At 54.4% G+C, this 26,483-nt stretch overlaps 8 protein-coding genes across 8 annotated transcripts; 5 read left to right on the top strand and 3 right to left on the bottom strand.

Annotated features, from left to right (window-relative positions):
* Positions 1–1,206: 1,206 nt before the first annotated feature.
* On the top strand, positions 1,207–2,541 carry J4E83_006720 (uncharacterized protein; the record flags this gene model as incomplete). Its single annotated transcript, XM_049333630.1, has 1 exon — positions 1,207–2,541. The coding sequence occupies one exon, from the start codon at positions 1,207–1,209 to the stop codon at positions 2,539–2,541; it is 1,335 nt and encodes a 444-aa protein (XP_049187352.1).
* Positions 2,542–2,662: 121 nt separating this feature from the next.
* Positions 2,663–4,332, bottom strand: J4E83_006721 (uncharacterized protein; the record flags this gene model as incomplete). Its single annotated transcript, XM_049333631.1, has 3 exons — positions 2,663–3,363; positions 3,414–4,047; positions 4,114–4,332. 3 exons carry the CDS (start codon positions 4,330–4,332, stop codon positions 2,663–2,665), a joined length of 1,554 nt encoding a protein of 517 aa, XP_049187353.1.
* An 845-nt stretch (positions 4,333–5,177) lies between these two features.
* J4E83_006722 (uncharacterized protein) lies at positions 5,178–6,535 on the bottom strand (the record flags this gene model as incomplete). The annotated part of the gene is made up of 2 exons (XM_049333632.1): positions 5,178–5,530; positions 5,581–6,535. 2 exons carry the CDS (start codon positions 6,533–6,535, stop codon positions 5,178–5,180), a joined length of 1,308 nt encoding a protein of 435 aa, XP_049187354.1.
* A 501-nt stretch (positions 6,536–7,036) lies between these two features.
* On the top strand, positions 7,037–8,510 carry J4E83_006723 (uncharacterized protein; the record flags this gene model as incomplete). Its single annotated transcript, XM_049333633.1, has 2 exons — positions 7,037–7,104; positions 7,154–8,510. The coding sequence occupies 2 exons, from the start codon at positions 7,037–7,039 to the stop codon at positions 8,508–8,510; spliced, it is 1,425 nt and encodes a 474-aa protein (XP_049187355.1).
* Positions 8,511–8,995: 485 nt separating this feature from the next.
* Positions 8,996–10,393, top strand: SAH1 (S-adenosyl-L-homocysteine hydrolase; the record flags this gene model as incomplete). Its single annotated transcript, XM_049333634.1, has 2 exons — positions 8,996–9,167; positions 9,216–10,393. 2 exons carry the CDS (start codon positions 8,996–8,998, stop codon positions 10,391–10,393), a joined length of 1,350 nt encoding a protein of 449 aa, XP_049187356.1.
* A 2,067-nt stretch (positions 10,394–12,460) lies between these two features.
* J4E83_006725 (uncharacterized protein) lies at positions 12,461–16,807 on the bottom strand (the record flags this gene model as incomplete). The annotated part of the gene is made up of 6 exons (XM_049333635.1): positions 12,461–12,481; positions 12,530–12,797; positions 12,846–13,454; positions 13,505–14,034; positions 14,517–15,968; positions 16,016–16,807. The coding sequence occupies 6 exons, from the start codon at positions 16,805–16,807 to the stop codon at positions 12,461–12,463; spliced, it is 3,672 nt and encodes a 1,223-aa protein (XP_049187357.1).
* Positions 16,808–18,832: 2,025 nt separating this feature from the next.
* Positions 18,833–22,208, top strand: J4E83_006726 (uncharacterized protein; the record flags this gene model as incomplete). The annotated part of the gene is made up of 2 exons (XM_049333636.1): positions 18,833–18,837; positions 18,965–22,208. 2 exons carry the CDS (start codon positions 18,833–18,835, stop codon positions 22,206–22,208), a joined length of 3,249 nt encoding a protein of 1,082 aa, XP_049187358.1.
* Positions 22,209–24,421: 2,213 nt separating this feature from the next.
* J4E83_006727 (uncharacterized protein) lies at positions 24,422–25,999 on the top strand (the record flags this gene model as incomplete). The annotated part of the gene is made up of 3 exons (XM_049333637.1): positions 24,422–24,730; positions 24,784–25,535; positions 25,585–25,999. 3 exons carry the CDS (start codon positions 24,422–24,424, stop codon positions 25,997–25,999), a joined length of 1,476 nt encoding a protein of 491 aa, XP_049187359.1.
* Between the last annotated feature and the right edge of the window lie 484 nt (positions 26,000–26,483).

Here is a 26,483-nt window from a genome sequence, read left to right on the forward strand (position 1 = left end):
CGAAGAGAGGATTGCGCGTGGAGACATTAGGGAAGAAGACATGGGGCCGGCTTGTGGAACTGTGATCAGTGACTATAATCTAGATCCACGTTAGGTAAGTTGATGAGCTTAGGATCAGCTTCTGCTGGACGATGGAATACAGGGTTTATGGATTGTACCCAGAATACTAAGACTGCCTTGGAGTTTTTCGTCCAGACGTTCGCTTATAGAGACTCAAGCTTGCCGATAGTAATGCTTTTAGGATGTACGTATCACTCATTAGGAACCAACATCTGCGTACGTCAGCGCTGGTCACAGGAGGTACCAGGTAGGGTCAAGACCGACCACGTCACCACCCAGTGGATCGACCTGAATAGCCACAACCTATGATTCTTTGCGGGATAAATGGAAGGTGGAATTTCACACATCCGGGGCGTGATGAGAAGATAAGAAAACCAGGGAGGTGTATGCTTTGCATGTCGGCGGCTTCGCGCCGGCCGACTCCCGCTCCGGGACCCACTTGGCGTAGGCAGATACTGTACACTTTCAGATCGATCTGACAGGGTCTACGACACCTTTTTCGATGCAAGCAGATCTCCACTTTCAACAACACGCCCATGTCGTTTTGGCAAGCTTGAGGGTATGTAGGCACCGACACAATGGTGTTGGAGGCTCGTAACGCTACCTTGCCTGGGCAGGCGTTAGCGCATACGAAATGACATCAGAGAACCAGAAATGGTTCGCAGGTGGCTGGGAGCCAAAACGATATCGTTGAATATGAGAGTACATGTACCTGCATGTTGACGTGCGCAGCGGACGGAAAAGGATACTTCCAGACTGGTTTCAGATCTCCAAATCCCGGTACAACTGACTAGGTCCCTCGACGGCGTGGCGGAGAGTATACCGAGAGAAAAAGAATGGGGATTTTGCTGCGCGTTATGACCCAACGGGCGTTGTGGGTTCATTCCCGTGGGTTCAATGCCGAGAGAGCCTCCTGTATGTATGACAGCATCACAACATAGCGCAACATGTTGAGTCAAGCGTCGGAGTTCTTGAGGTGCGTTTCTGCGAGATGGGCAATGATGGACTTGGCTTTACGTAGGAAGAATGGGGTCGTGTTGTGCATAAAGAGGAAGAGGCTCCCGGCTTGGAAAAAGCAGATACAGACACGAAGAGCTTCAACCTCAGCTTATCAGCTTCTAGTCATCCCATCAATTTACAGCAATCATGCCCAGCTCTTCGCAACAACCTCTCCGCCAGTCTGGCATCTATCATAATCTTCCCACCTTCGACTCGAGCGCAAGGGATCTAAAGGCCATAGTATGCGGAGCAACTGGAATCTCAGGCTTCAACACCATCCGCTCTCTCCTCGACACGCCCGACCGCTGGTCCAAGATCTACGCCCTATCCCGCTCGCCAATCTCCAAAGAGCTCCTCTCTTTCCTCACAGACGAGCAGCGCGCCCGCCTTCAGCACATCTCCATCGATCTCAGCTCTCCCAGTGATGAGATCGCCAAATCGCTCAAAGAAGCGGGCGCGGAAGCCGACTACGTCTTCTACTACGCCTACCTCCCCCCTGGCAACGGAAAAAGCGACATGGACCCCAGTTCCGCCGAAGCTCTAATCGAAGCCAACGTGCCCCCCTTCAAGAACTTCCTCGGCGCCCTGCCAATCGCAAGCATCAAGCCGAAACGCTTCCTCCTCCAGACGGGCGGCAAGAACTACGGCATGCACATCGGCCGTGGCCGCAACCCCATCGTCGAATCTGACCCGCAGCCCAAACACCTCAGCCCAAACTTCTACTACCACCAAGAAGACCTACTCTTCAAGTTCTGCGAACAACACCCAGAGACAGACTGGAACATCATCATGCCCGCAGCCGTCATCGGCGCCGTGCAAAGCGCAGCCATGAACACGTTTCTCGCATACGGCGTGTATGCTGCTGTCCAGGCGCACAGGAAACAGCCTCTTCAGTACCCCTCAGACTTCCACAGCTGGCAATCCGGATACACGCATTCCACCGCGCGTCTAACCGGGTACCTGAGTGAATGGGCAGTTTTGGAGGACTCAGCCAAGAACCAGCGCTTCAACGCTCAAGACGGCGAGCTCATCAGCTGGGACCGATTCTGGAACGAGCTTGCCCGTTGGTTCGGCGTCGACACTGTGCTTGGTCCTGAGGAGGACGAGTCGAAATACGAGAGCAAGTACTTTGCTGGCGGTAAGGACTGCCCACTTGGCTACGGTCCCCCCATTGAGCTCAAACTCGCACACTCACTGTGTAAATGGGCGGAGGACCCTGCGGTGCCGAAGGCCTGGGAGGAGATGATGGAGCAGTCGAACGGGCAGCTGACGGTCAACATCCCGGAGAAGGACAAGCAGACGTTGGTAATGGCGGACTTTTCTTTTACCTATCTGGGTACGTTGTCTGGCACTAAGGTGCGCAAGTTTGGGTTCAGTGGGTTTGTTGATACTATCGAGAGTGTATTTGAGACGTATCAGGATATGGCGAAGCTGGGTATGTTGCCGCCTATGAAGGTCGATTCTGCGAGGGGGCTTGTGTAGGGGTAGTTGGTGGCTGTTTCTTGTCACTGTGGCTCCTCGCGCATCACTAACAATCCTTTGGAAAATCACTCTCAGATAGACTCCTACATGCTATACATCAATGGCCATGCTAAATGCAAATCTACATCAAATCCTTCACACGCTCTTCGCTCTCCCTGATCCACTGATCCAGCAGCTGCCTATTCCTCGGCTTGAACCCGACTTTGAAGTACTTCGGTTCAAGCGTCAAACTAGTTGGAATATCGTTCGCATCAAGGCAGTCCATGACCGCTTCGTCCCGCGGGTCTACTGGTGGCGTAAACCTGAAAGCCGAGATCAACCTCACAAAAGCAGTAAACAGCTCGCGGTTAGCGAGATGCGAACCAACACACATACGTGAGCCGGCACCATATCCATAATGTGGTGTTCCCGCACCATCTGGAACGTCGAGGTAGCGCTCTGGATCGAATTTCTCCGGGTTCTTGAAGTGCTCTGCGTCGTAGTCGGCGGCGTATGCATTCATATAGAAGGTTGTTCCCGCTGGAATGTTAACGCCATTCCATTCGATGTCTTTAATCGAAACCCTGGGTAGGCAGATGGGGATGACAGTCCAGTATCGCAAGATTTCTTTGTATAGAGCGGTGATGTACGGGATCTTCTCCTCGTGGAGACAACGCTCCCAGGCATCGTTGTTAGGGTATACTTTCATGATCTCATCGTATGCGCGTTGTTGAATCTTCTGACCTTCGGGGGTTGCGAGTTGTGCAATGCCCATGATGAGGTTGCCTGGCACGGTATCAAGACCCGCCGATACCATGGTCAGGCAGATGGACTTGATCTCGGCTGTCGTGTGTTAGTGCGAACAAGAATGAGTGGGAAAGCTCTCAACATACCTCTGTTCAGCTTTGCATCTGGATCCTTCATGATATTGCCGGTGATGCATGGTTTATCTGTACCCTTCTCGATCTTGTCTGTCAGTGTGTTGAGGAGTTTGTCCATGTACACGTCTCTCCTCTTTCGGAAGCTGTTCGCCTCGTTGCTTTGGCTGGGGAAGAGTCTCAAGAGTGGCACATAGTCTTGCCAGTTGTTGCTTGTCGATCTGAAGTTTCCTACACCACGCTCAACCTCCACAATCTCCTTCAGTAGAGGCGCGTCCTTGTTTCCGTCTATCCTGTATCCATAGTTGAGCGTCAGACTCGTGTTCAACGCATATCGCTGCCAGTATGGCCGTGGGTCGAGATCGAGCTCTCCACCCTTGCTATCGTATAGTAGTTCTTTTATTGAGACCGTGGATTCGAGATCGATGAGTGGCATGTAGGACTGTACAGCAGGACGGTTGAGCGCCGTGGCAGCGGCCTTGCGACGGTTCTTCAAGGACTCATCCCACGGTGAAGTACCAATGGTGAAACCTTGAGAAGAAGACACCACTTTGTGGAACGTGTGGAGCATAGGTCGAGAGATCATCGCGGACTGGTTTGTGATCCAGAGATGGCGGACGGAATCGAAGGAGTTCGCGAATACAATCCTCTAGATACTCGTGTTAGCATTGACACTTACAAGAGTGTGCTGACTCCATGCGAGACTCAAACTTACCCTGTTTCCCATCCTCACCTGGAAGACAGGACCATACTTCTTTGCCCATCTTTGCGCTACCCTCGCGTGGTTCGTACCAAGCTCGTGTAAGCTTCCAAAAAGCGGCAGGCCCGGGACTTCTGGTAGTCCCTTGATGTGTGGTGTATCAGTTCCGTAGAGGAACTTGTATAGAAAGAATCCTACTACGGCAAGGCCGGCGATGTAGATGGGGATAGTCATTTTCTCGACAAGATTCGAGGTCAATGAGAAGACGTGAGAGAAGTGGAAGTTGAAAGCTCGTAACCCTAGAGCAAGAGCGAACCCTAAACAGGTCGGTAGCACTTATAGCAGTAGAAGACGTCCGATGCCATGCGCTTTCTCTTAGGAGGAGATCCCTAGCTAGACACGCCGTTCCGAGGTCAAGCTCAGCATGATTAGCCTTCGTTTGACTGGCCACGAAGGATCCGAGCTTTGATTTCGATGGAGTAAGCCCATCGCTGCGGGGCATCCGCCGCCAGTGTCATCGTGCGCCCAGAAGCGTGTGTTGATGCAGCGGAATAAAGCCGCGAATTGATGGTGTTGATGCTAGTGTCAGGGTGCGGAGACGGACGCGTGGTGGAGACGGCTAACTGCTTCGGGAACAGATGATGGGCACGACAACCTTTCAGTGGGACGATGGAGCTCTTTGGCACTCACGTCGAACTCTGGTAGCGGAAAGAGCCTCAAAATCATATGCCAGTGGTATAGGTAGTATTGTCGGCCTCTTGCGCGGCCCCTGCCAATTTGCGACCCTCCAACGCGCTGAAACCCGATAGGCTCATCCATCTCAGGTTCTCACCGGATGCTTCAAACTTTGCACTAAAGCATATATCTGCAAGAACATGCGGATCTCGGGCTGCGTCATTTTGTGACTTCTGCCGCATAGTGGATAGGCTTCCAAAAATTGTAGCAGCGGAATAATTCCTTGTGCACAGGATCAGGTATCGTACTCAGCACATGTTTGTACTGCTGGTAGCTCCGCTCGCACAAAGCTCGGAGATGATGAGACTTTGATTCTTGAGACCTTTCAACGACTATCAGAGCGCTCAAGCAAAGCTCAACTTCAGCGCCGGCTCAATGCAACCCACGCACTCTCCAAAGCCAACCAAAGCCTCCTCGTCTGACCCGCATACTCCTCGAATAGTGATCTCATCCCCATCCTCCAAGAAAGTCCTCTTCTCGCCACCTTCTAGAGCTATAGTCTCCTTCCCGTTGTTGCTTTGCTCTAGAAAACTTCCGTACTCGGCTGGGGAGTTTCCACTTATGGTGCCAGAGCCCAGCAGATCACCCGGTTGGAACGGACACCCGGTGATGGTGTGGTGTGTCAGCATCTGCGGGAATGACCAGAGCAGATTTCGTGCATTTACTTTCGATACCGTTGTTTTGTTGCCGGTCGACGCTGAAGACGATTAGTAAGTGGTAATCAAGATGATACGCAGATGTACATACTCTTGACATCGACTTCGAGGTTAATGTCGTATACACTCTTCTCGTCCTTCTCCTTCAAGTAAGGCAGCACTTCCGCATCATTCTCCAACCCCTTCGTCTTGAACGGCTCCAGTGCATCTGCGAGTACAACCCAGGTGCTGATGGTGGTGCCAAAGTTCTTCGCATTGAAAGGCCCCAGGGGTACGTATTCCCAGGCTTGAATGTCTCTCGCAGACCAGTCGTTCATGAGCACAACACCGAACAGATTCTCCTCGGCTTTCTCGATCGGGATTGGCACTCCCTGTTCGTTTGACCCACAGACAAAAGCTCCTAGCTCCAGTTCAATGTCCAGCTTCTTACATGGGCTAAATGTAGGCACCTTCTTTTCTGCGGTAGGATCGAGCAGTATCTGACCATTGGGCCGCCGGATAGGTGTCCCTGAAGGAACTACTGAAGATGCTCGACCGTGATATCCGACTGGTAGATGCTTATAGTTTGGTTGCAGTGCGTTCTGGGGGCCTCTGAAGATGACGCCGCAGTTGTAGGCATGGTTCATGCCCGCAAAGAAATCGGTGTAGTCGCCAATCTTGAATGGAAGATGTGTTCTGAGTTCTTTGAGCGGTATCAGGGCTTCCTTTTGGAGTGCATCATTGTTCTTCAGAACATCGGGGTATGTTGTGTCGACAGAGAAGACGCTTTGTATGTACTTTCGGACCACAGAGTGTATTGGGCGGCCAAGTGTTGCAAACGCGTTCAGCGATGGTTGCGAGAAGACAGCTTGATGTGGCTGTATCGTCGAGAGACCGGAAAAGCCATTGTTTGCAGCAAAGACTTCGAGATCTAGTGCGTGATCTCCAATGGCGACTGCCAGGCGCGGTGACTGTGATGACGCTGTCGAGATGACACCAAACGGGATGTTGGCTAGTGAGAAGTGTGAGCCACGAGGTATGTTGAACCAAGACCGCAGCGAAGCCATGATTGATGTCTGTACGCAATAATTCTTGCTACACGAGTATACCTATCAGGGTCAACGGGAGGACTACGGAAACTTGCAGGCTCGGATTTTCGGCCCCGTAGTCTCAATCCCTGAGCCATGGTGCAGATGGTGCTTGGTGGATTACCGGCTTGTGACGGATGAGGCGGGCTCGGAAAGATTCCGTCACTTGCCAACAGACAGGGGTCATGGCTCTCCGCCTGTGGGGTAAGCCGACGCGCGCGCTCTCTTTCTTCTCCGCTTTGCTGCTGCGACGCGACAAACGACGGAATCTGAAGCCGCCCATTACCGCACTTCGCGACTTCGCGCCTGCGTGATGGCCGAGCCACAGCTTGCCACGGCTACTGCGATGCTGCATGCCCGCAACATCCGCGCAGGGTATTTACGCATCTGATGCCGTACGCGCGTGTTTGATTATTGTCCACTGTTGGTTTTACAGAGGCTCTTCTCTGGTTGATTGATCTTGTGCTCACCAACGTCACGATGCCGTCTACTCAGTTCGCTTTCAAGGAGAAATATCGATACCAGAATGGCTTCAACTCTTACCATGAGTATGGGCGCGACTGCCCTGCTGTGACGACATACACTAACAATCTCCAGGACGGAAGCAGTAGAAGGCGCGCTTCCAATTGGCGCAAACTCGCCCCAGAAACCTCCATATGGCCTCTACGCCGAGAAGCTCTCGGGCACCGCCTTCACAGCCCCGCGACACGAGAACCAGCAAACATGGCTCTACCGCATCCTGCCCTCCTGCGGACACAGCAACTTCGAGCCCCGCGAGTCCAAGACGTTCAACACGAACCCCGAGAACAAGCCGTGGGAGAAGATACACTACATCCCAAACCAGCTCCGATGGGATCCCTTCGATCTCGACGAGACGGTGGACTGGGTGCACTCACTCCATCTAGTGGCGGGTGCGGGTGACCCTACAATGAAGTCAGGCGTCGGATACTTTATCTATGCCGCAGGAAAGGACATGGAAGCCAACGAGGCATTCTACTCGGCCGATGGCGACTTCTTGATTGTGGCACAACACGGCGTGCTCGATATCCAGTCGGAACTGGGGCGCCTCGTTGTGCGTCCGAATGAGATTTGCGTCATACCGCGAGGCATTCGGTACCGTGTCACCTTACCAGAAGGCCCGGTGCGAGGCTACATTTTGGAGTTATACCAGGGCCATTTCACGCTTCCTGAGCTGGGGCCCATTGGCTCCAACTGCCTCGCAAACGCGCGAGACTTCCAGGCGCCAGTGGCCGACTTCGACGAAGACACCGAAACCGAATGGAACATCCTCGCCAAGTTTGCCGGACACCTCTACGCTGCGAAGCAGAGGCATACACCATTCGACGTGGTTGCATGGCATGGACTCTATTACCCGTACAAGTACGATCTTGGACGCTTCAACACCATAGGCTCCATCTCATTCGACCATCCAGACCCGTCCATATTCACCGTGCTCACCGCACCAACAGACCGGCCAGGTACCGCAGTAGCTGACTTTGTCATCTTCCCACCGCGATGGTTAGTGGCTGAGAACACTTTCCGACCACCATGGTACCACCGCAACACAATGTCCGAGTTCATGGGGCTCATCGGTGGTCAATACGATGCGAAGACTGGTGGAGGCTTCCAACCGGCTGGTGCTTCTCTGCACAATGTCATGTCTGGCCATGGACCCGACGCTGCGACTCACGAGAAGGCATCCAATGTCGACCTACAGCCCAACAAGGTCGGCGAGGGCAGCATGGCCTTCATGTTCGAAAGCTGCCTCATGATTGGCGTAACAGACTGGGGCCTCACAAAGTGCCAGAAGATACAAGAGGGCTACAACGCGGAGAGCTGGGAGCCACTGAAGCCACATTTCAAGAGGCCTGGCCCTAAGAAGATTGACAATGGTGTCTCGCCACTGGTGGCGGGAACTGAGGGTGATAAGGGCCAAGTGCCTCACTATACCTGAGCGCGAAGAGATCGGGATGTTGTACTTTTAGCGTTTGGCCCGAGTTGGCCACTTCGGTGATATTCGGTGCTTACGACCAGGCTTACTGCATTGGTATCAGTAGGATGGCGCGTCGCGATCAACAGGGTGTCGTTTCAATGCCCCGCAGCGTGGGTTTGAACAAGATGGTGAACTATGAGCATGAATATGAGCATCATGGATCTACCGTGTGAACTACCAAATGATGCCAAAGTCTGCTACTCATCCTCTCCTTATCCTATCGCATTAAATCCTCCGTGACACGTACTAGCAGCGTTGTCGGGCGGTGAGTTGTCTTGGTGCAGTAAAGTGCCGATGTGGAGCAAAGTCTAAGGGTCCACTAGCGTCAACAACTGCTAGAGCGCGGGGCTATCTCTCCCACTTTTCTCCCTCGACGTTTGTTTCTTCATCCTCCCTTCACCTCTCTCCCTCTCTATACCCCCAATACATCACATCAAACCGCCAGAATGTCTGCCCCCGCCCACAAGTTCAAGGTTGCCGACATCAGTCTTGCGGCGTTCGGTCGCCGCGAGATTGAGCTCGCCGAGAACGAGATGCCTGGTCTGATGGAGACTCGCCGCAAGTACGCTGAGGACCAGCCATTGAAGGGCGCCCGCATTGCTGGATGTCTGCACATGAGTATGTCTATCCTTCCATCACTACAATCTCAATGCTAACCCACCCCAGCCATCCAGACTGCTGTTCTCATCGAGACCCTCAAGTCCCTCGGTGCTGAGCTCACCTGGACCTCGTGCAACATCTTCTCCACCCAGGACCACGCTGCCGCCGCCATTGCCGCCGCCGGCGTACCTGTCTTCGCCTGGAAGGGCGAGACCGAGGAGGAATACGAGTGGTGCCTCGAGCAGCAACTCACAGCCTTCAAGGACGGCAAGAGCCTGAACTTGATCCTCGACGACGGTGGTGACCTCACTGCCCTCGTCCACAAGAAGTACCCTGAGATGCTCAAGGACTGCTACGGTGTCTCTGAGGAGACCACCACCGGTGTCCACCACCTCTACCGCATGCTGAAGGGCAAGGGTCTCCTCGTCCCTGCCATCAACGTCAACGACTCCGTCACCAAGTCCAAGTTCGACAACTTGTACGGTTGCCGTGAGTCGCTCGTCGATGGTATCAAGCGTGCCACCGACGTCATGATTGCTGGCAAGGTCGCCGTCGTTGCCGGTTTCGGTGATGTCGGTAAGGGTTGCGCCCAGGCTCTCCACAGCATGGGTGCCCGTGTCATCGTCACCGAGATCGACCCCATCAACGCCCTCCAGGCTGCCGTTTCCGGCTTCCAGGTTACCACCATGGAGAAGGCTGCTTCTCAGGGTCAGATCTTCGTCACCACCACTGGTTGCCGTGACATCCTGACTGGTGTCCACTTCGAGGCTATGCCCAACGACGCCATTGTCTGCAACATCGGTCACTTCGATATCGAAATCGACGTTGCGTGGCTCAAGAAGAACGCCAAGTCTGTCACCAGCATCAAGCCCCAGGTCGACCGCTACCTGATGAACAACGGCCGCTACATCATCCTCCTCGCCGAGGGTCGTCTCGTCAACTTGGGATGCGCCACTGGTCACTCTTCCTTCGTCATGTCCTGCTCTTTCACCAACCAGGTCCTTGCCCAGATCATGCTGTACAAGGCCTCTGATGAGGAGTTCGGCAACAAGTACATCGAGTTCGGCAAGACCGGTAAGCTCGATGTCGGTGTCTACGTTCTGCCCAAGATTCTCGACGAGCAGGTCGCCCTTCTCCACTTGGCACACGTCAACGTTGAGCTCTCCAAGCTCAGCGACGTTCAGGCCGAGTACCTTGGTCTCCCTGTCGAGGGTCCTTTCAAGAGCGACATCTACCGTTACTAGATTTCTTAATGTCCAGCGTTTGGGAAGTTTCAACACGACGTTATGAACTTCGATGATACCACTTCGAAAAGTTGTCTGTCTTCAACGGCATAGCATCGAGCCTGGGGCTCGGCGGGGTTTGGTCGTTCAAAAGGCGTTGTTTGCAATCATCTACTTGACCCTTCAACCATGGTCAATACCGATGATGATACCCTATGTAAGAGTGAGATATGGATAAGATAGACTGCGTTATCCACGCAGCATAAGAATAGTAACAGGCCACTGATCTTGACGGTGGACTGAAGAATGAACAATAACGGCGGGCCTCCATACCCGCCTCAACAAACACTTCGTCGATCCATGACTTCTCCCGTGATCAACGTACAGCTACAAAAACTTTCGCCACGAACACAGGCATACTCTCATCGGGCCTCACACGAAGATGCAAGAAGTACTCCTTGCGTCTATTCTGACATGTTGACGTCTGCAGTGCCCAAACGTTATTCGTTCTCGCGTCCTCCACATCCATGCCGTATCGCACGCATACGTCAAACGCAACAGACGATCGTACACACTCACAACGTTGCCCAACATTCCAGCGAAGAAACCACGAGACGCATGTTCCGCCGCTAACATCGGATCGGACATGTCGCTGCATGCACGCCACATCAAATACTTCCCGCTCAGCATACGCAGTACGCAGTGTGTATGATGCAGTAACAGTGGACGCAAGGAAGTCACAGCAGCAACGAATGTGTCAGGTATGCTCCTGCAATGTAATGTACGAACGGACGACACGTTGCTATGCGTAGGCAGGGCGGGCCGATGTAGCTTTAATCCCATGCATTGCATAGTCTGACAAGGTGAATATGTGGCGCGAGGAAAGTTAGGTTTGGTACATCGGATTGAGAAGTAAGTTTGTCCTTGCTGTGATGACGAGTTAGGTGTTGGTTGCTATGGCGTTTCCCGTGCTCTTCATGTGTGAGGACCGAAATATCGTGTCGGAATGTAGCACAATGGAGGGTTTCTCCGTTCGTAACGGCCAACTGCATTGGAGTTTGGTAGTATACGAGTGTTTTGGTCGAGGACGGGAGAGCTCTTTGCCCGTGCTTCAACAAACTTCACGAGCAATTCATTCCCATATCCATCCGTCGCAATCTCATCCCTGACATCCCCACACAGGCAAGGCAGACCTAACTCTCCATATCGTAAACCGACAAGTCCAACTACCCCAACATCTCACAGAACCAAACAGACAACGGCACCCCTGCCGCAACCCCGTTCCACAACATGCTCCGCCTCCGCCTCGCCCCTGCCTGCAGAACCGGGTATCTGGAACCACGACATGGCGATTTCGAGGCTGAGCAACTTGAAACGTTAGACTCGTCCTCTCCAGCCTCGTAACATGTTATGCGTGTGTGGGGAAAGAAAGGGAAGCTACAGCGTGGTTACACGCGGTCTTGCATATCCAATATAGATCGGAGGGAAGTTTTGGTGAGATGGATATGGCTTGGGGGGATCCTGGCTTATTCAACAGGAACACGACGTTTTTGGTGACATGTGGGGTTGAGACATGCGGAAAGTTTATGACGCCACGAGAGAACTGCGTGGTGACATCTGAGGCTGATTTCGGTACCGTAGAAAAAATGGGTGTGGAGATGGGACAGGGGTTGGCGAGAACTGTAATGCTGATGCGATGCGCGTAGTTTGGAGTTGCGAACAAATGTACGTACTGAGGAAAGATATTACAATTTAATGCGGACCTAGATTATCCGCCTGCTGTCTGCTACTACTACTGCTATACAAAGCATATGTACCTTCCTGACCCATAGATTATCTTGGAGAAAAAAACAATGTAACTGAAAATGCCCTATGATGCCAACGCTTGCTATGGGATGGAGAACATCTGCCTTAGTCTCCATGGTGGGTGATGATGAACCAAAGTAGAGAGGTATCAAGAACAGTAGGAAACGATGAGCCAGCCGGTGCTTTTCATCGGCGGTAATGATGCCGCGATCGGAATATCAAGAGTGAATAAGGAAACGCCACCAAAATTCGAGAAACGCAACGCCGGATGTAGCGAGTGCCTTAGCGGAGACCGATAACGCTCTGGGTATTGTTAGTAAAAGCCGTGGTCATCCGTCAGGGTAGACATACCATTTCCAGCGTCCAGACCCTCCTTATCCACACCTTGAGCTTGCCTTCGACACCTCTGACATTGTCAAGCTCGACACCTTCCCACCAGCAGCGGCGAGCAGGTTTCCTCCAGAAGAGGAGCAGCTTCTGCGCCATTCCGACAGCGTTGCTGTTAGCAAGGTCGTTACCCTTAATGTCTGTCCTCAGGCGTGCAAGCGCGATGCTGCAGATGACGGCTTTGTTGGGCTCGCCGGCGCGGTGACCCCATCGGTCGTCGTGGTTGAAGCCACTGCGTGCTATTAGCTGCTGTATTCTGGTTTGCAGGTGGTATGCTCACCCTGCAGTCAACATCTCGATCAGGTGCTGCTCAGTCGTTCCTGGCTCTTCGCTCTTCCTGAGACCAGAGAAAATGCCATCTTGTCTCAGCAATGCTTCGCCTGCAGCCCGCTTGACTTCGATCATCTCGGGCTGAGTGATGTCGCGATGCGGTGGGATAGCGTAGAAGTCTAGGTCCTCTCGCAGCACAATTATACCAGCGCGGTCCTGGAGCATGTCCCTGGCAGAGCCATGCATAGGCTCAATGGGTACAGCCTCGGCAGCATGTTCGGCAGCGGTCGGGGATGGAGGCGATGCGGGAATGGTCTGGGCTACAGTGCGGAAGAACTCCAGCATGTACTGTAGGGAGTTTGGGTCGTACTGTGAAGGGTAGATATTGTCAGATAAGTATAATGCGGGGTTGGAGAGGTGGTACAGGATCTTGGCTACTGGGGTCGAGGGAAGGGGAGAGGAAGAAGAAATGGGGTTACCAACGTCGACTGGGTATACGTCTCCATCGTGGTAGGAGTTCATGTGCCCATCAGGAAGTAGGCCATTGGGAAAGAGGGAAAGGAGGACGAATTCGGGAAGGGTTAGAAGTTCGTCTCGCGATAGAGTGAATCGCGTGCCCCTAGGATTCGGGTTAGCCTTGGTGTCGCGTGTGACGATGCATTTCCGTACCTCAGTTCCAGAGTGATGTTCTCGTCTGATCCACCCAGGGTGTTGATGGGCGGTCCTGCATTTGTTGTTTGCGACACCTGAGTAATGATACTCGCGGGACCTCCTGCGGATGCCATTACGTACGTAAAGGACTCGAGTGGGCTGGATCCTTCGCTGTAGGGTGGCGGCGGCTCTCCGTCGTCGAGGTCTTTGCTGCTAGAGCCTTCCTTGGTATCGGAAGGGAGCGCGGCTTTGGTGGCAGCTACAGCAGCAGCGGACGAGGATGACTCGGTAAAGGCAGGCGCAGATGTGAATGCGGGAGGTGATTCGTCTTCGGCGGTTTCACCGAGCTTGTCGCGTTCCTCAGCGTCGTCGGGCGGGAAGAAGAGGGAGGAGAAGGGAGGTGGGTAGAGTGATTCGCCGGCTGTTGTCGTCAATGCGGCGGTGCTGCTGGCGGGAGCGGTGACGGCGTAGCGTGGGCGGGAGGAATCGCGCTGGGTGGGATTCGGAGGCAAAGGAGTGACTACGGACAAGCCGTCTGTACTGGAAGTCTGCGTGCGCGACAAGGTGCCGGTGGTTGTGTATTGGACAGGACCGGATGATGAGCTCGAAGGGGCAAGCGCGCTAGTAGCCGCTGTCAATTAAACCTGAGCGCGTGGGCACCACGAGGCAGCTACGCGCATTAGGTGGAGCAGCGGTCGAGGTGAAAGGGACGCAAATGTTTGCTTGCTGTGCTGGGCGGGAGGTGTTGTGCGTGTGATGAGGTGCCAGTGCCGCGATGGACGCGGAGTGGTTAATCAGTCCAGGCGTCCGCTTTGACCCTAGCGTGCTTTCCAACTTTCGAGCAGAAGAGCAGGCACAACCTCGGAATGCGATGTGATATCCTTCGCATCACGGTAGCTGCGACATACATGTAGATCATTCTTGTTAGAACATAATGAGTGTATTATACAGATCTAGCTTTGTCAGAACGGGATAGTATATCATCACTATCACCTGTTCTATATCCTAACCCAATCTAGTGCTTCGCTACAACTCCCGCCTCGTTCGCTTGCGCTGTGATGCGGCGCTTGTAATCTTTGACGGTTCCATCGAAGTGCTCGATCGTTCCGTTGTCACACACCCACAAGCTTGTGCATACGTTCTGCAGCATAGTGACATCGTGACTGACCATGAGTACACCACCCTGGAACTTGTTCAGTGCTTCAGAAAGCGCGTCCATGGCCTCGATGTCCAAGTGGTTAGACGGCTCGTCAAGCACGAGAATATGCGGGTTCTGCAGCGCCAAGCATGCAAAGGCAACACGCGATTTCTGACCTCCTGACAGCAGTTCCATCTTCTGCAATCCAGTCATACCCGTAATGCCAAAGGCACCAAGGTGACGACGGTATTCTTCGTCTGCCCTTCCGTGGTACGTCTTCGACATGAATCCGACAGCGCTGTCGTTCAGGTCCAACGCATCAACGTGATGTTGCGCGAAGAAGCCTACACGTAAGCGCGGGTTTTGCGAGATGAGACCAGTGGTAGGTGAAAGTGCGCCGATGAGCAGCTTCAAAGCCGTCGTCTTACCAGCACCGTTGGGACCAACGATACCAATACGTGAGTCGAGTTGCACATCGAGGTCGACGTTCTTGAGCAGGATCTTGTCGGGGGTGTACCCAAAGGTAACACCACTCATCTGAATGATAGGAGGTGACATCTTCTCCACCTCTGGGAACTTGAAGTGCACCGAGTACGCTGCTTCTGGTGGAGTGAGGACTGGCATTTTCTCCAGCTTCTTGATCCTAGACTGGGCCTCAGAGGACTTGGCAGCATTGTATCGGAACTTGTCGATGAAAGCTTGCAAATGCGCGCGCTCGGCCATCTGCTTCTCGTACTCACGCACTGCCGTCTTGCGGCGCTCTTCTTTAGTAGCGTAGAAGGAGTCGAAGTTGCCACCCTTGTAGTAGTCGAGTCGCTCAGAGTGTTGATGAATGATATCAGTTGCCACTTCGTTGAGGAAAGCTCGGTCGTGAGATACGACAAGTACTGTGCTTGGGTAGCCCTGGAGGTAGTTCGCCAAGAAGGTAATAGAGGGGACGTCCAACATGTTCGACGGCTCGTCAAGCAGTAGCAGATCAGGTTCACAGAACAGCGCACGTGCAAGTGCCAGACGCATCCTCCATCCTCCAGAAAATGTCTTGGTCGCAAATTGCTGTCGTTCTTGTGAGAAACCAAGACCTGCGAGGATACTTGCTGCTCGAGATTCTGCCTTGTCAGACTCCATCTCGGCGAGCTTGCCATGAATGTCGCTCAGAGTGGTATCTAGACCTTCACGCTGAGTGTCTAGCCTGGCAGCATCTGCGGAGGTGTCGGCCATCTTAGCACGCTCCTCTTCAAGCTCAGCTAGCTCCTTGCTAATCTTCTCTTGCTCCCGAAGGAGATGCTTGCGCCATACATCGGCGTCCAAGACAGCCTGCAGTGCGGGTGTGTCATCACCAGTAATCTGATGCAGTCAGTCATGGGACTTGCGTAGTGCATGAAGTGACTTACCTCCTGTTCCACGTGAAGAATCGAAATGTGCGTAGGAATAGCGACCTCACGGCGGGCGAGGGCGCGAAGCAAGGTGGATTTACCAATACCGTTTTGACCTACCAGACCGTATCTGCGGCCATATGCGAGTGTCAGGGAACTATCTGTAAGGATGCGTAATCCAGGCATAGAAATGTCAAAGCTATCGATCTTGATATCTTTGCTCTTATTGTTGGCCTCGCCCAACTGCAGCGGGTTGACAGCCATGTAGAATTCTTCATAGCTTTGTGCCTCGTTGGGCTCATTGAGAAGTCGAGAAGCTTCATATTCGACGTTCTTGAATTCTTTGCGGTCCTGCTTCGCACGGAGCTTGCGTTCGGCCTTTTCAAGTTTCTTGCGATCGACCCTGGATTCAACTTTACGTGTGTTGGCAGATTCTAGGTCGACGGCGCCGCCAGCAAGACCTAGCGTGGAGGAGATGTTCCTGGACGAGCCCACGTGGATAGCCTGGTCGAGCTTCTTGGCTGAAGGAGCCATCTGGCGCCGCTCACTGTCTGTGCCATTGGCGGCGTTCAGGCGGGAAATGAATTTTTCCACAAGGTTCTGGATACTCGTCTCATTCTGAGGTGAGAGATCTCCGGACGCTGATAAGAGCAGAGCGCTCACGGTGGCAGCGGCTTCCTCAAGTGGGGAGGGGGCATTTGGGTCAGTGTCGGAAGTGAACTGGTTGGCAGCATGGGTCAGGTACCCGGCCGAGTACTCTGACAGGACAGGGTCGATGTTCGGGATTTGGGTTCTGATTTCGGATTCCATGGTGGCGGGTGACGAAGTCGATGTCGGCCGCAGTCAATGTCACCGTGGCGCTGGCGAGGTCGGCGAGCGGGCAGTCCTATCTCGTGCGTTCACGTAGTCAGCGTGTAATAGCGGGGCAGCGGTGGTCTCTGCTTCGTGCGGTGCTACGGCTGCTTGTCCAAGGCAGAGAACATTTTGACGTGGGATGCCAAATGTGGCGTGGCGGCGGTTCTGGAAGGAGCGGGCGGCGGCCAATCAGGGCGTCGACGCCGACAGCCCATCAAACATGACAACCCATTGCTGCGCCTGTGGACTGGCACAGATGGCGGATCTGCACCACGCGTCTGGAGGCGCTCTAGCAATGATGTGCTCCTAGGATTGTCCCGGTTGCTCGCATCTCTGTGTTCCCGCGGGTCAGCACGCATCGCACAGTCACGTCAAGCTCTGCACGCACAGCTCGCCCAGCAAGCCGCCTGCCAGATGGACTGCAACGTGCGCCCACTATTCCTAGAGCGAGGGGCACAACGGTCTCGATAGTCTGCAAAAAGCCTCTGGAGTTCGTAGCGGCCCTGGCAGTCATCTTTCAGCTGGCTTAGGTCGGGCACGGAGCCGCCTTGGCTACCCGGCATGCAACATGTGATGTAGCCTTGTCAATTGGCTTTTGAAAATTTACGGACAGAACAACGCATGCCTAGGAGTACAGCCATGGCAGGTAGAACACGCAGCATGCGGGCTTTAACGGCGGAGATATATCCCGGGGCGCTGAATTCGCTGCCTCAGATACACGGATTCCGTCCTATCCTCAACCCATGCTCCCGCTTCTCACCACTTCTCCGCTCTGTGGCTGACGTGCTGTGCGTTTCGGCTATCAAGGATCTCAATCACGAGCAGCTTTCCTACCAGAGTAATCGATGCCCGATAGAGCCGATTCAACAAATATCTACCACGCCATGCTCGTAGGTACCAAGGTCCGTCTGCCGTTGACTGTACCGAATGCTGGGCGCGAGGTAACATGCGATGGCTCCGTGGCTGCACAGTCTAAAGCACGCCTTCGCTACCACCGATGGACTACATAAGCCGGTTGACACTTGCGTACGCCGCGATCAGCAAACATCTCCACTTGGCTACAGGGGTCTCTCCAGGCAGTTCAGCGGCCGGCTGCCAATCACCGTGTGCTGTGACGGGCGCCCGGGATGCTATCTGGTACACTATATTTGGGTAGCTCTGACGGCAGAGGGGTTCTTCCAGCCTCTCTGCGCCATGTCCCTGATTGTTGTTGATTGTTACTCGGCGCTAGAGCTCGCCCGAGACAGATGGGCGCAACGTCGTGGTACGGCCAACTGGGCACCGCAGCGGGCCCTCAGTGCCTGCCCAAGGAGTTGCTGCCTCGGGCTCGTCGCATGCAGCATAGGTTGATGAGATTGACTTTACTCGCAGCGTGGAGCTATGACGGAGCAAAGTGAGGCATGGGGTCTGTGTACCTCCGTGTTATGTTTCGAGTCGAGCTGCCGCTATCAGCCCTCATCGGCGACATCTCGCTAATCCCAAGAGAGCCGGGTAGCCCTGTACGTAGATCCCAGAAGCAACAAGCAGTGGATTCTTCAGTCGTCCGCTCGCTCCTCGTCGAGCTCCACCTCTCTGCTTCAGCCCGTCGTGGTGCTTGTGCCGTCCATCCTTTGCTGCGCTCCGGAATGCAGTACGCCTGCTCCAGCGCCTGATTGAGCCCCTCTCCTCCCACCGTCTATACTCGTGCAGCTCGCGATCCCTGGTTCACCGGCACCCTGACATGCCATAATGCTCGACAAGTCGTCACAAGCGCCTCGACGAGTGACCTTTCCCCGGCGGCTTGGTTTCCAACGAGAATGAAAACTGTTCCAACGGTAATTACCCTGCATTTCTCTATCTCATAGTCCGTGGATCTTGTGTACGCGCTGCAGCTGCCCTTGATTTGTTTTGATATGTCTCGATCGCCGACGCCGCGTCTGCGTCTACTTCCGAGAGCGGCTACACCACGACTGTCTCACCTCGATATACCTCTCTTATAAGATGTCGTACTAGGCGCCATGACTGACGGACCCTTGTGATACAGCTCTGTGCCACTGCCGCTGTCGTTGGTACATCCTCTGTCGGCCTGGCCTTTGGACGGGAGGCCCCCTTCGACCCGTCGCACCCCAATAGAAAAAAGGCCACACCAGCATACGAGCCGAGTCTTAATCCCATGTCGACCGCTGCCATGACCACGACCGCGCCTCCCTTTAGCGGCCCCGTACCCGTCGTTCCTGCCTCGCGCATGCCGTTTGCGACTCGACTCAGTCAGGACGGCCGTTCACAGCTGCGGATCGTGAGGAGGAAGACGAGCGACGACGCGGGGCTGCAGTTGCCGACGAGTGCGACGAGTGCAAACTACCCCTCCAGTGACCAGAGTGTGTCCGACGTAGACACGGCCAGATACGTGCCGTCACGGCGAGCCTCGTGGATCAAACGCCTCTCCTCCATATCCAACTCGTCGAGCAGGAACACCAGCCCGTCGCCGCTGTCGCCCGCCGTGTCGTGCTCCAATGGCTCCATGGCCTTCTCCCACGAAGGCTCGACGGCGCCCATAGCCGGGAAGCGATCTTCTTCACCCGTGTCACGGAACAAGCTGGTGAAGCGCTCATCGTCAATGCGCGGGCCTCGTGAAGAGCCCAGAACGAGCACCTCGACCCTGCGACCGTCCTTCCGTCGTCCAGCCACCAGTCACCAACGCAACGCAACGCTGCAGAACTACGGCGCGCGGCTGTCCATGACGGCCGAGCACACTTCCATGGACGAGCAGCCGCATTCCGCAAGCACCGACAGCGAGGCCGAGTACACCCAATTCTTCACAGCGAGAATCATGAAGGAGCGGTCACTAACGAGGCGGAGAGGCTCCGTGGCATATGCGAACGGGTTCAAGAGGATATTCCCGGACGACAAGCACAAGCCCATGCTTGTGCTCGCGAGGTCGGTCGTAGCGGGTTCAGAAGACGTAGATGACTCCACAAGCGACGACGGTGAAAGCGTCTTCTATGTAAGTAGGCCAGAGACGCCGCTCAGCATGACGGCCATGTTTGCGTCCAGGGAAGCAAACCAAACTCGTGGCCGGCCCTCCACATCCCAGCCCGAGCAAGCCCCTCGACCCAAGCGCTCCTTCTCCATCACTTCCTTCCTGTCGTCCAAGAAGGAGCGAACAGGCGCCGTGTCCAGACCCAGACTTTCCCGCCGTGCGAGCCAGCGGGTCAACTCAGCACCCATCCTGCCTACTATGAGCAGACGGCCACACAGCACCTCTTATGGAGAAGGCCGCTGCGATGTGACAGACCCCAAACCAGCAAAGCGCGATATCGCCACGTCCGCCGGGCTTCCCGAGTCAGCGACGGCACGCAATGCTTCGCACACCAGGCGTCTGTCGTCGCCCTTGCCGGCGCTTCCTCCCTCTGACATGCTCGCTGGCGCGGGCTTGGCGCCCTTGTCTCAGCAGCCCGACGATTTGGCCTCAGCCGCACCGGGCGCCAATCAGGCGCCACCATCCCCTACTCTAGCGCAATCGGGAGTTCGGGTCTCGCGTCATTCCATGGCCCCCTCAGAACAGGCCTCGACATTGGTCGGCTCGTCTGATAATGAGCTTCGCGCCTTAGGCTCCGGCGACGAGGACGACGCTGATATCCAGAGCGACACCGTCTTTGATTCGCTGCGCACTGGTGCGACCAGAAGTACAGCTGGCGGCGCCCGTGGGCCTCGCATTGAGACCATATTCGACGAGTCACCCCCCGCCAAAGTCAAGGTCAAAGTCACAGCCCTACGCGATCTACTGCCGCCCGGCGCTTTTGGGGAGCCCACCGTCAATGGTGTCGCCGGTCACCAGAGCATCGCCGAGGAAGAGGAGAGCATCTCGACGCCCGTGCGGACAGTTCGTCCTCAGCGCTCATCGCAGGACTCGCCCACCTTCTCCAGAACACACAGTGCGCCACTCTTTCCCAAGACGATAACGTCGTCTCCCCCGAGCATGCCCAAGCCGCTTTCGCTCGGCACATTGGAATGGGACTCGCGCGCAGGGGACGACGACGATAGCAGTAGGTGGTCACTAGAAGAGGCAGATGATGAGGATCCCTGGGTTGATCATCCAACAGTCAACCACAAGGCCACACCCGTGTCGCTGCTGCGACAGCACAAGCATCTGCTCGCGCCCGATTACGTTCCTAACCCAGCTACGCCCAAGCGTCCCACATCAGAATTCGGCGACAAAGATGCGCGAAGCAGCATTTTCGATTGGTCTGAACAGCAAATCGCAGACAAGAACTCAGGCAGCTGCACGCCGCCACGGCCCCGGACGGTGCACGGAAAGAAGGATGCGGACCGCAGAGGCAGTCGCTCTGTTGGACGCAGAGTCCCCAGCGGGTTGCACGCCCGCAGCCAGAGTGTGCCCGTCGTTCCGGATCTGACTGGCAAGCGTAGCACAGTGGTCACAAACAAGTTTGGCACCTGGGGTGTGGGAAGCAAAGGTGTCACCGAAGACTGGAACGACGACTTTGACTTTTCCGAGCTCACTGAGGAGCCTGCTGCAGAGGACGGAAGCTCGCCTATGGGGAACAGTGGCTCGTCTATGGTCGTACCAAAGACTATACAAGAACAGCAGAACAACGTCCTTGCAAACATCAGTCTTCTGCGCGAATGGGGTCTACTGATTGAGGAGCTCAAAGAGCAAAGAGTACGCGCGATTGCGCTCGGCATGATTCAAGGCCCCCCTTCGGGCATGTGGCTTGAAGTGGATGCGATGATCGAGCTTGCAGACCAGGAGGCCGACCACGAGGGCCTGGCCCACGCCTCTCCTCCCTCATCGCCAGGCTTTGACGACGACGCTTTTGACGAACCACCCGCCAGCCCTAGCCTTGGACGAGGAAGGCAGAAGTCATCATCTCCTAACGAAGATAGCCCCAAGCCACCACAGTCAGCGCGCCCTCTGAGGAAGTCGATTCTCCCATCCAACAACGGCATCTTTACCCCGCAATCTTCACCGATCACACCTAGACTGGAATCCGACGCCACACCTGCGACACACGAATCCAAGACTATCGTTACGAGACCCCGGAAAGACTCGGAGGCTAAAGCACGTTCTGTCATCGAAGCGCTGCAAAAGAGGAGGAGCGCATACGAGCCGTTCCTGGATGCGCCTCCCGTACCTTCGACACCTTCGAAGAAGGTTCCATTCGACACCGCGACTCTGCGACGCATCGTGCCATACGTTAGTACGTTGACGCGCAAAGTCAAAGACACGATCAGGGATGCGGAGGGCTTGTACTCGAGTCCTATCGCAAGCCCACTACACGAGGAGCCACCATTCAGCATGATTCATCAACAAGATGCGGATCTTGCGGCTCAGATGAAACTCATGACAGTGATGTAAATTCACAGGAAACAACGACGCGATGGAGCTATTACGAGCATGTTTGGGGTAGCATTCAACTCGCTCCGTGCTGGCCACACGCATCTGGGCAAAAGTTTGTGGGGAGAAACAAAAGTTTCTTCTGGATATTTCCCTTTGGATCAGAGCGTTTGAGCGACGATCCGGCCTCCATGGCCTGATCACCTTTACCCTGTATTAATTACGCAGCCGTCGATTACCAGGTCAGGCCAAGTACTGCATTTGAAGCGACATGGCATTTGCGATTCCTTTTTGCATAAGTTGCAGCATCTCCCAGCCAGGATACACGTGGAAAAGAGGAGGCATGCGATATGAAGCGCACATGCGCAGCATGCATATGTTTTGTCTAATGGAAGAATACGGCGCATTGAGGATTGGGTTTCCTATGTGGATGTGGAGCATATAATACTCTCCTGGTGGGATGGGCATACCGCGCAGTTCGCGAGAGCCGCTTTTCTACACGTCTCAGTCATGTACAAAAGCGGGTTAAGGGTTTTCTCTTTGTTCCTTTGTCTCATTGTCTCTCTTGATCTATGGTATCTTGAATCACCATGAGGGTCTTCTCAAAATCATAGCATCGATATCTGACGGCTGCTCACTGTCGCACAAGACAAGAATACACAGAATTTGAAACATATCTTAGACTACCGTCCCGCTCATACATGATGATGTCTTCACTTTTGACTTTCGGGTTCGGCAACTCTATCGTACTCAGATAGTTTAGGCCCTCTGTGAGTTCTCTAACAACCGACAGAACCATATTCTGAAACTTCAGTACACCGCCACTTTCTTTTAGAATACGGTCATTCCGGAATGTATTGTCGCATCCTGATTCCCGGTTGAGGTCCTCTCGAATACATCAAAGCTTCGGAGCCGTTGTTGCGAGCCCAGCTACTGCAGCCCCACAGCCGAATCACATACCACTAATGCATTTACACGCAGCGCCCTGATGAGCCAGCTACCAAGACATCGCCGAACGAGGCGCAGTAACCCGCACGCACGCACTGAAGATCGCCTGCGCATCTTGTTCATGCCGGAGAGCCAGATCATCGTACAGCAGCGTACCACTCGCTTTCGCTTCTGCCCGGGCGGGTCAATGAGCGGCAGACACGGGACGAGAAATCCGTGCAGAACACCATTCCACAGCAAGACGATATAGCATCCAACAGAACATGCGTGAAGTCCAGTCTCCTTACAGATACTCCGTACGAGTAAATTGTGCGTCAGGCAATACCAACAATCTTGGATGATCACAACAATACAGCCCATGTCGCATTCCAGTCATAAAGCCGAAGCTACCACTAACCGAGAGACGCCCTAAGACGCTGCACTGTCATCCACGATGCATATTCCGGTTTTCCCAACGATATAGCTTACCACATTTCGTGCTATACAGCTTCTTTCGTTCACCCTCGGGATGGCTACCGCGATTGATGGTCCGACTCCCCGGCAAGCGCATACCACGCGTCCAAGGGTGGGAAGAATACCCTCGGCCGGTTCGGTCGCACGCCGGAGTACTGTAAACAGAGCCTCCATGACCCTGCTCCACTATTTCCTTGTAGACGTGTAAACGGTCGCACGACTTGCCCTATGGAAACATGCGATTGCTGCACCAAGACGAAGGGCGAGTACTGCGGTTCCCTCAACGCGTACTCGCCAATTTCAATATGCATGTAGCTGAGACTGCGATGGTTTGACGGTAGGGCAAATCCTCAGACCCCGCGCTGTTATTCATCCGAGGTCAATGACGTTCCTTCTGTCTTGGGAGGCGCAGGCCAAGCAATGACGGGAAGCAACACCAAGAGAGAGGCGACTGCCACTTTGGCTGCTTGCCTGACTACATGCTAGAAGAGGGGCAAGTCTATATGTGAAGCGCTGCACTCCTGTACATCCTGGTGTTCCTTTTCCCATCTGGACCAATCCTCGAGTCGAGACGCTCAACAGCCAACTGCCTTCCAATCTCCACGACCTCACGGCGCTAACACCAAGAAAGAGTGCTCCTCGTACCCGTTGCCTGGACTACATCCGTACCTTGCATACCTCAACTGCGCCCCAACCAAACCTACTCCAATCTCGCTAAGCTCCGGCTCGGATTTGTTACGCCTCCAGCACGGCGCAACTGCCCAAATCAATTGCCTTGCAGTGCTTGCGTCGGAAAAAGGCCAGCACTCTCACGTCATTCTCCGCAATTCAACATGGCGCTGAAACACTTAATAGCAGTGGTGGGCCTGAGCGGCTGCTCTGGTGTGCTGACGGCCAAAGCGCAATCCACCTCCACTGGTGCAGCATGCGCAAGTCCCATTGCCCCACAGAATGGTGCTCCTTCGGTGGCGCCGGGGTTCCGTGTCGAGGTTGTGGCTAATGGCCTGAGGGATCCACGCGGCATTATTTTTGATCGGGAAGGTGGGCTGTTGGTCGTCGAACAGGAGCATGGGGTTAGCCGGTTGAGTATGACTGGTAATGGCCGGTGTAGGGACGTGCAGATGGTGGTTGAGGATGACTCTGTGAGTGTTTGCATCGCGTTGAGTAAAATGTGACTGATCGCTGACGATGGCAGTTGAACCATGGCATTGCTTTCTCGCAGGATGGAAATACGCTCTATGCATCATCCCACAGCAACGTCTACGCTTGGGACTACGATGCATCGGAGGGTAAGACTACATCCGAACCCCGTGATGTCGTCGAAGGCATGGGAGACGACGAAGGTCATACTACGCGTACCCTTCTCATGTCCCAGAAAGTTCCTGACATGCTACTTGTCTCTCGTGGTAGTGTGGGTAACATCGACCTCCAGACTCTGGATGTGACTACAGGAGTCTCAACGATCAAAGCTTTCAATGTAGGCAACATGACCGGCTCCGCGTACGATCATGCTTCAAGCGGACTGCTGCTTGGTTGGGGTCTGAGGAATTCAGTAGGAGTAGCTGAGGAACCCATCTCAGGTGGTATATACTCTGTTGAGAACAGTGTCGACAACATCGAACGTAGTGGAGAGACTATCAACCAGAACAATCCTGGTGAAGAACTGAACTTCCACGGTTACCTCAATGGAACTGGGAGCGATGTACAGGGTGGCAACTATGGCTACCCTTCGTGCTTTACAGCATGGAACAGGTCCGAGATTCCGGATTTCGGCGGCATGACAGGCGAAGCGTTTGCTATTGGAGACCAGAACGCGACTGTCAACGATACCTTCTGCGTGGAAGACCGTATCGCTCCTAGAATCACGTTCGATGCTCACATGGCTCCCCTAGACATCAAGTTCAACCCTGACGGCACTGCCGCATGGGTAACGATGCATGGCTCTTGGTAATTTGGCCTACACTTCTCTCTCTGTACACCTCTAACGACTGCATAGGAACCGCGAAGAGCCCATTGGCTACAAGCTCAGCCTTGTCCAATTCGACGGCAAGGGCTCGCCTGTCGAGCTCGCGAACAGTACCACTGCTGCTACCGATATTGTCTCCAATCCTGACCTCTCCGCTTGCCCTGACTCCTGCTTCCGCCCCGTCGGCCTTGCGTGGGATTCCGAGGGCCGCTTGTACATGAGTTCGGATTCTACGGGCGAGATCTTCGTCGTTACGAGGGAGGATGGTAGTGGTATCGCGGATGTGAGCGAGGCGGCTGACGCGGGAGAGAATGAGAGCCCGACACCGTCTGGAACTGGAGGTGTATCGACGCCGACTGAGACGAGCGGTGCTGCGCTGAATTTGGGTGTTGCAAGCGGAAGTTATCTGGCTGCGGGTGTCGCTGTTGTCGGCGCGCTTCTGTGAAGATGAAGATGAGGAAGAGTCATAGTTCTCGGATATGCAATACCTTGATAGTATAATGCACTGCACGCTCAACAGAGCGCTGTGCCTCAAAAGCTTCTCCCCGACCTTCCAGATGCAATCATGCAATGGCTGATGCTCCGCAGAAAAGCGTCGGGTGTTCTTCGCGAGTCACACGTCGACGTTCGAAATGGATTGGGCGTCATTGGCTGTCCCTGCCCTCGAGGCCATGTGGAAGACCAAAGAAGCAGCGGCAACTACAACCATCATCATCGCCTCCAAACCCACAATCAAACTATGCAGTCCCTGATCATACCTTTGACACCGACATCGGTAACCTCCACCTCCCACGTCTATGTAACCTCGTTGGAACCCTGCCTGACGCCTACAAACGCACACTGGCCCAGCACATTCGTTTGCAACTTCTCATCACTATTGCGCCCAGCGAGCCGCAACACACCTCAGCTATCCTGTCCAATCCGTATAT

This window comes from Alternaria metachromatica (assembly GCF_023757995.1).
Source record: "Alternaria metachromatica strain BMP 0045 chromosome Unknown scaffold_15, whole genome shotgun sequence".
NCBI classification, from domain to species: domain Eukaryota; kingdom Fungi; phylum Ascomycota; class Dothideomycetes; order Pleosporales; family Pleosporaceae; genus Alternaria; species Alternaria metachromatica.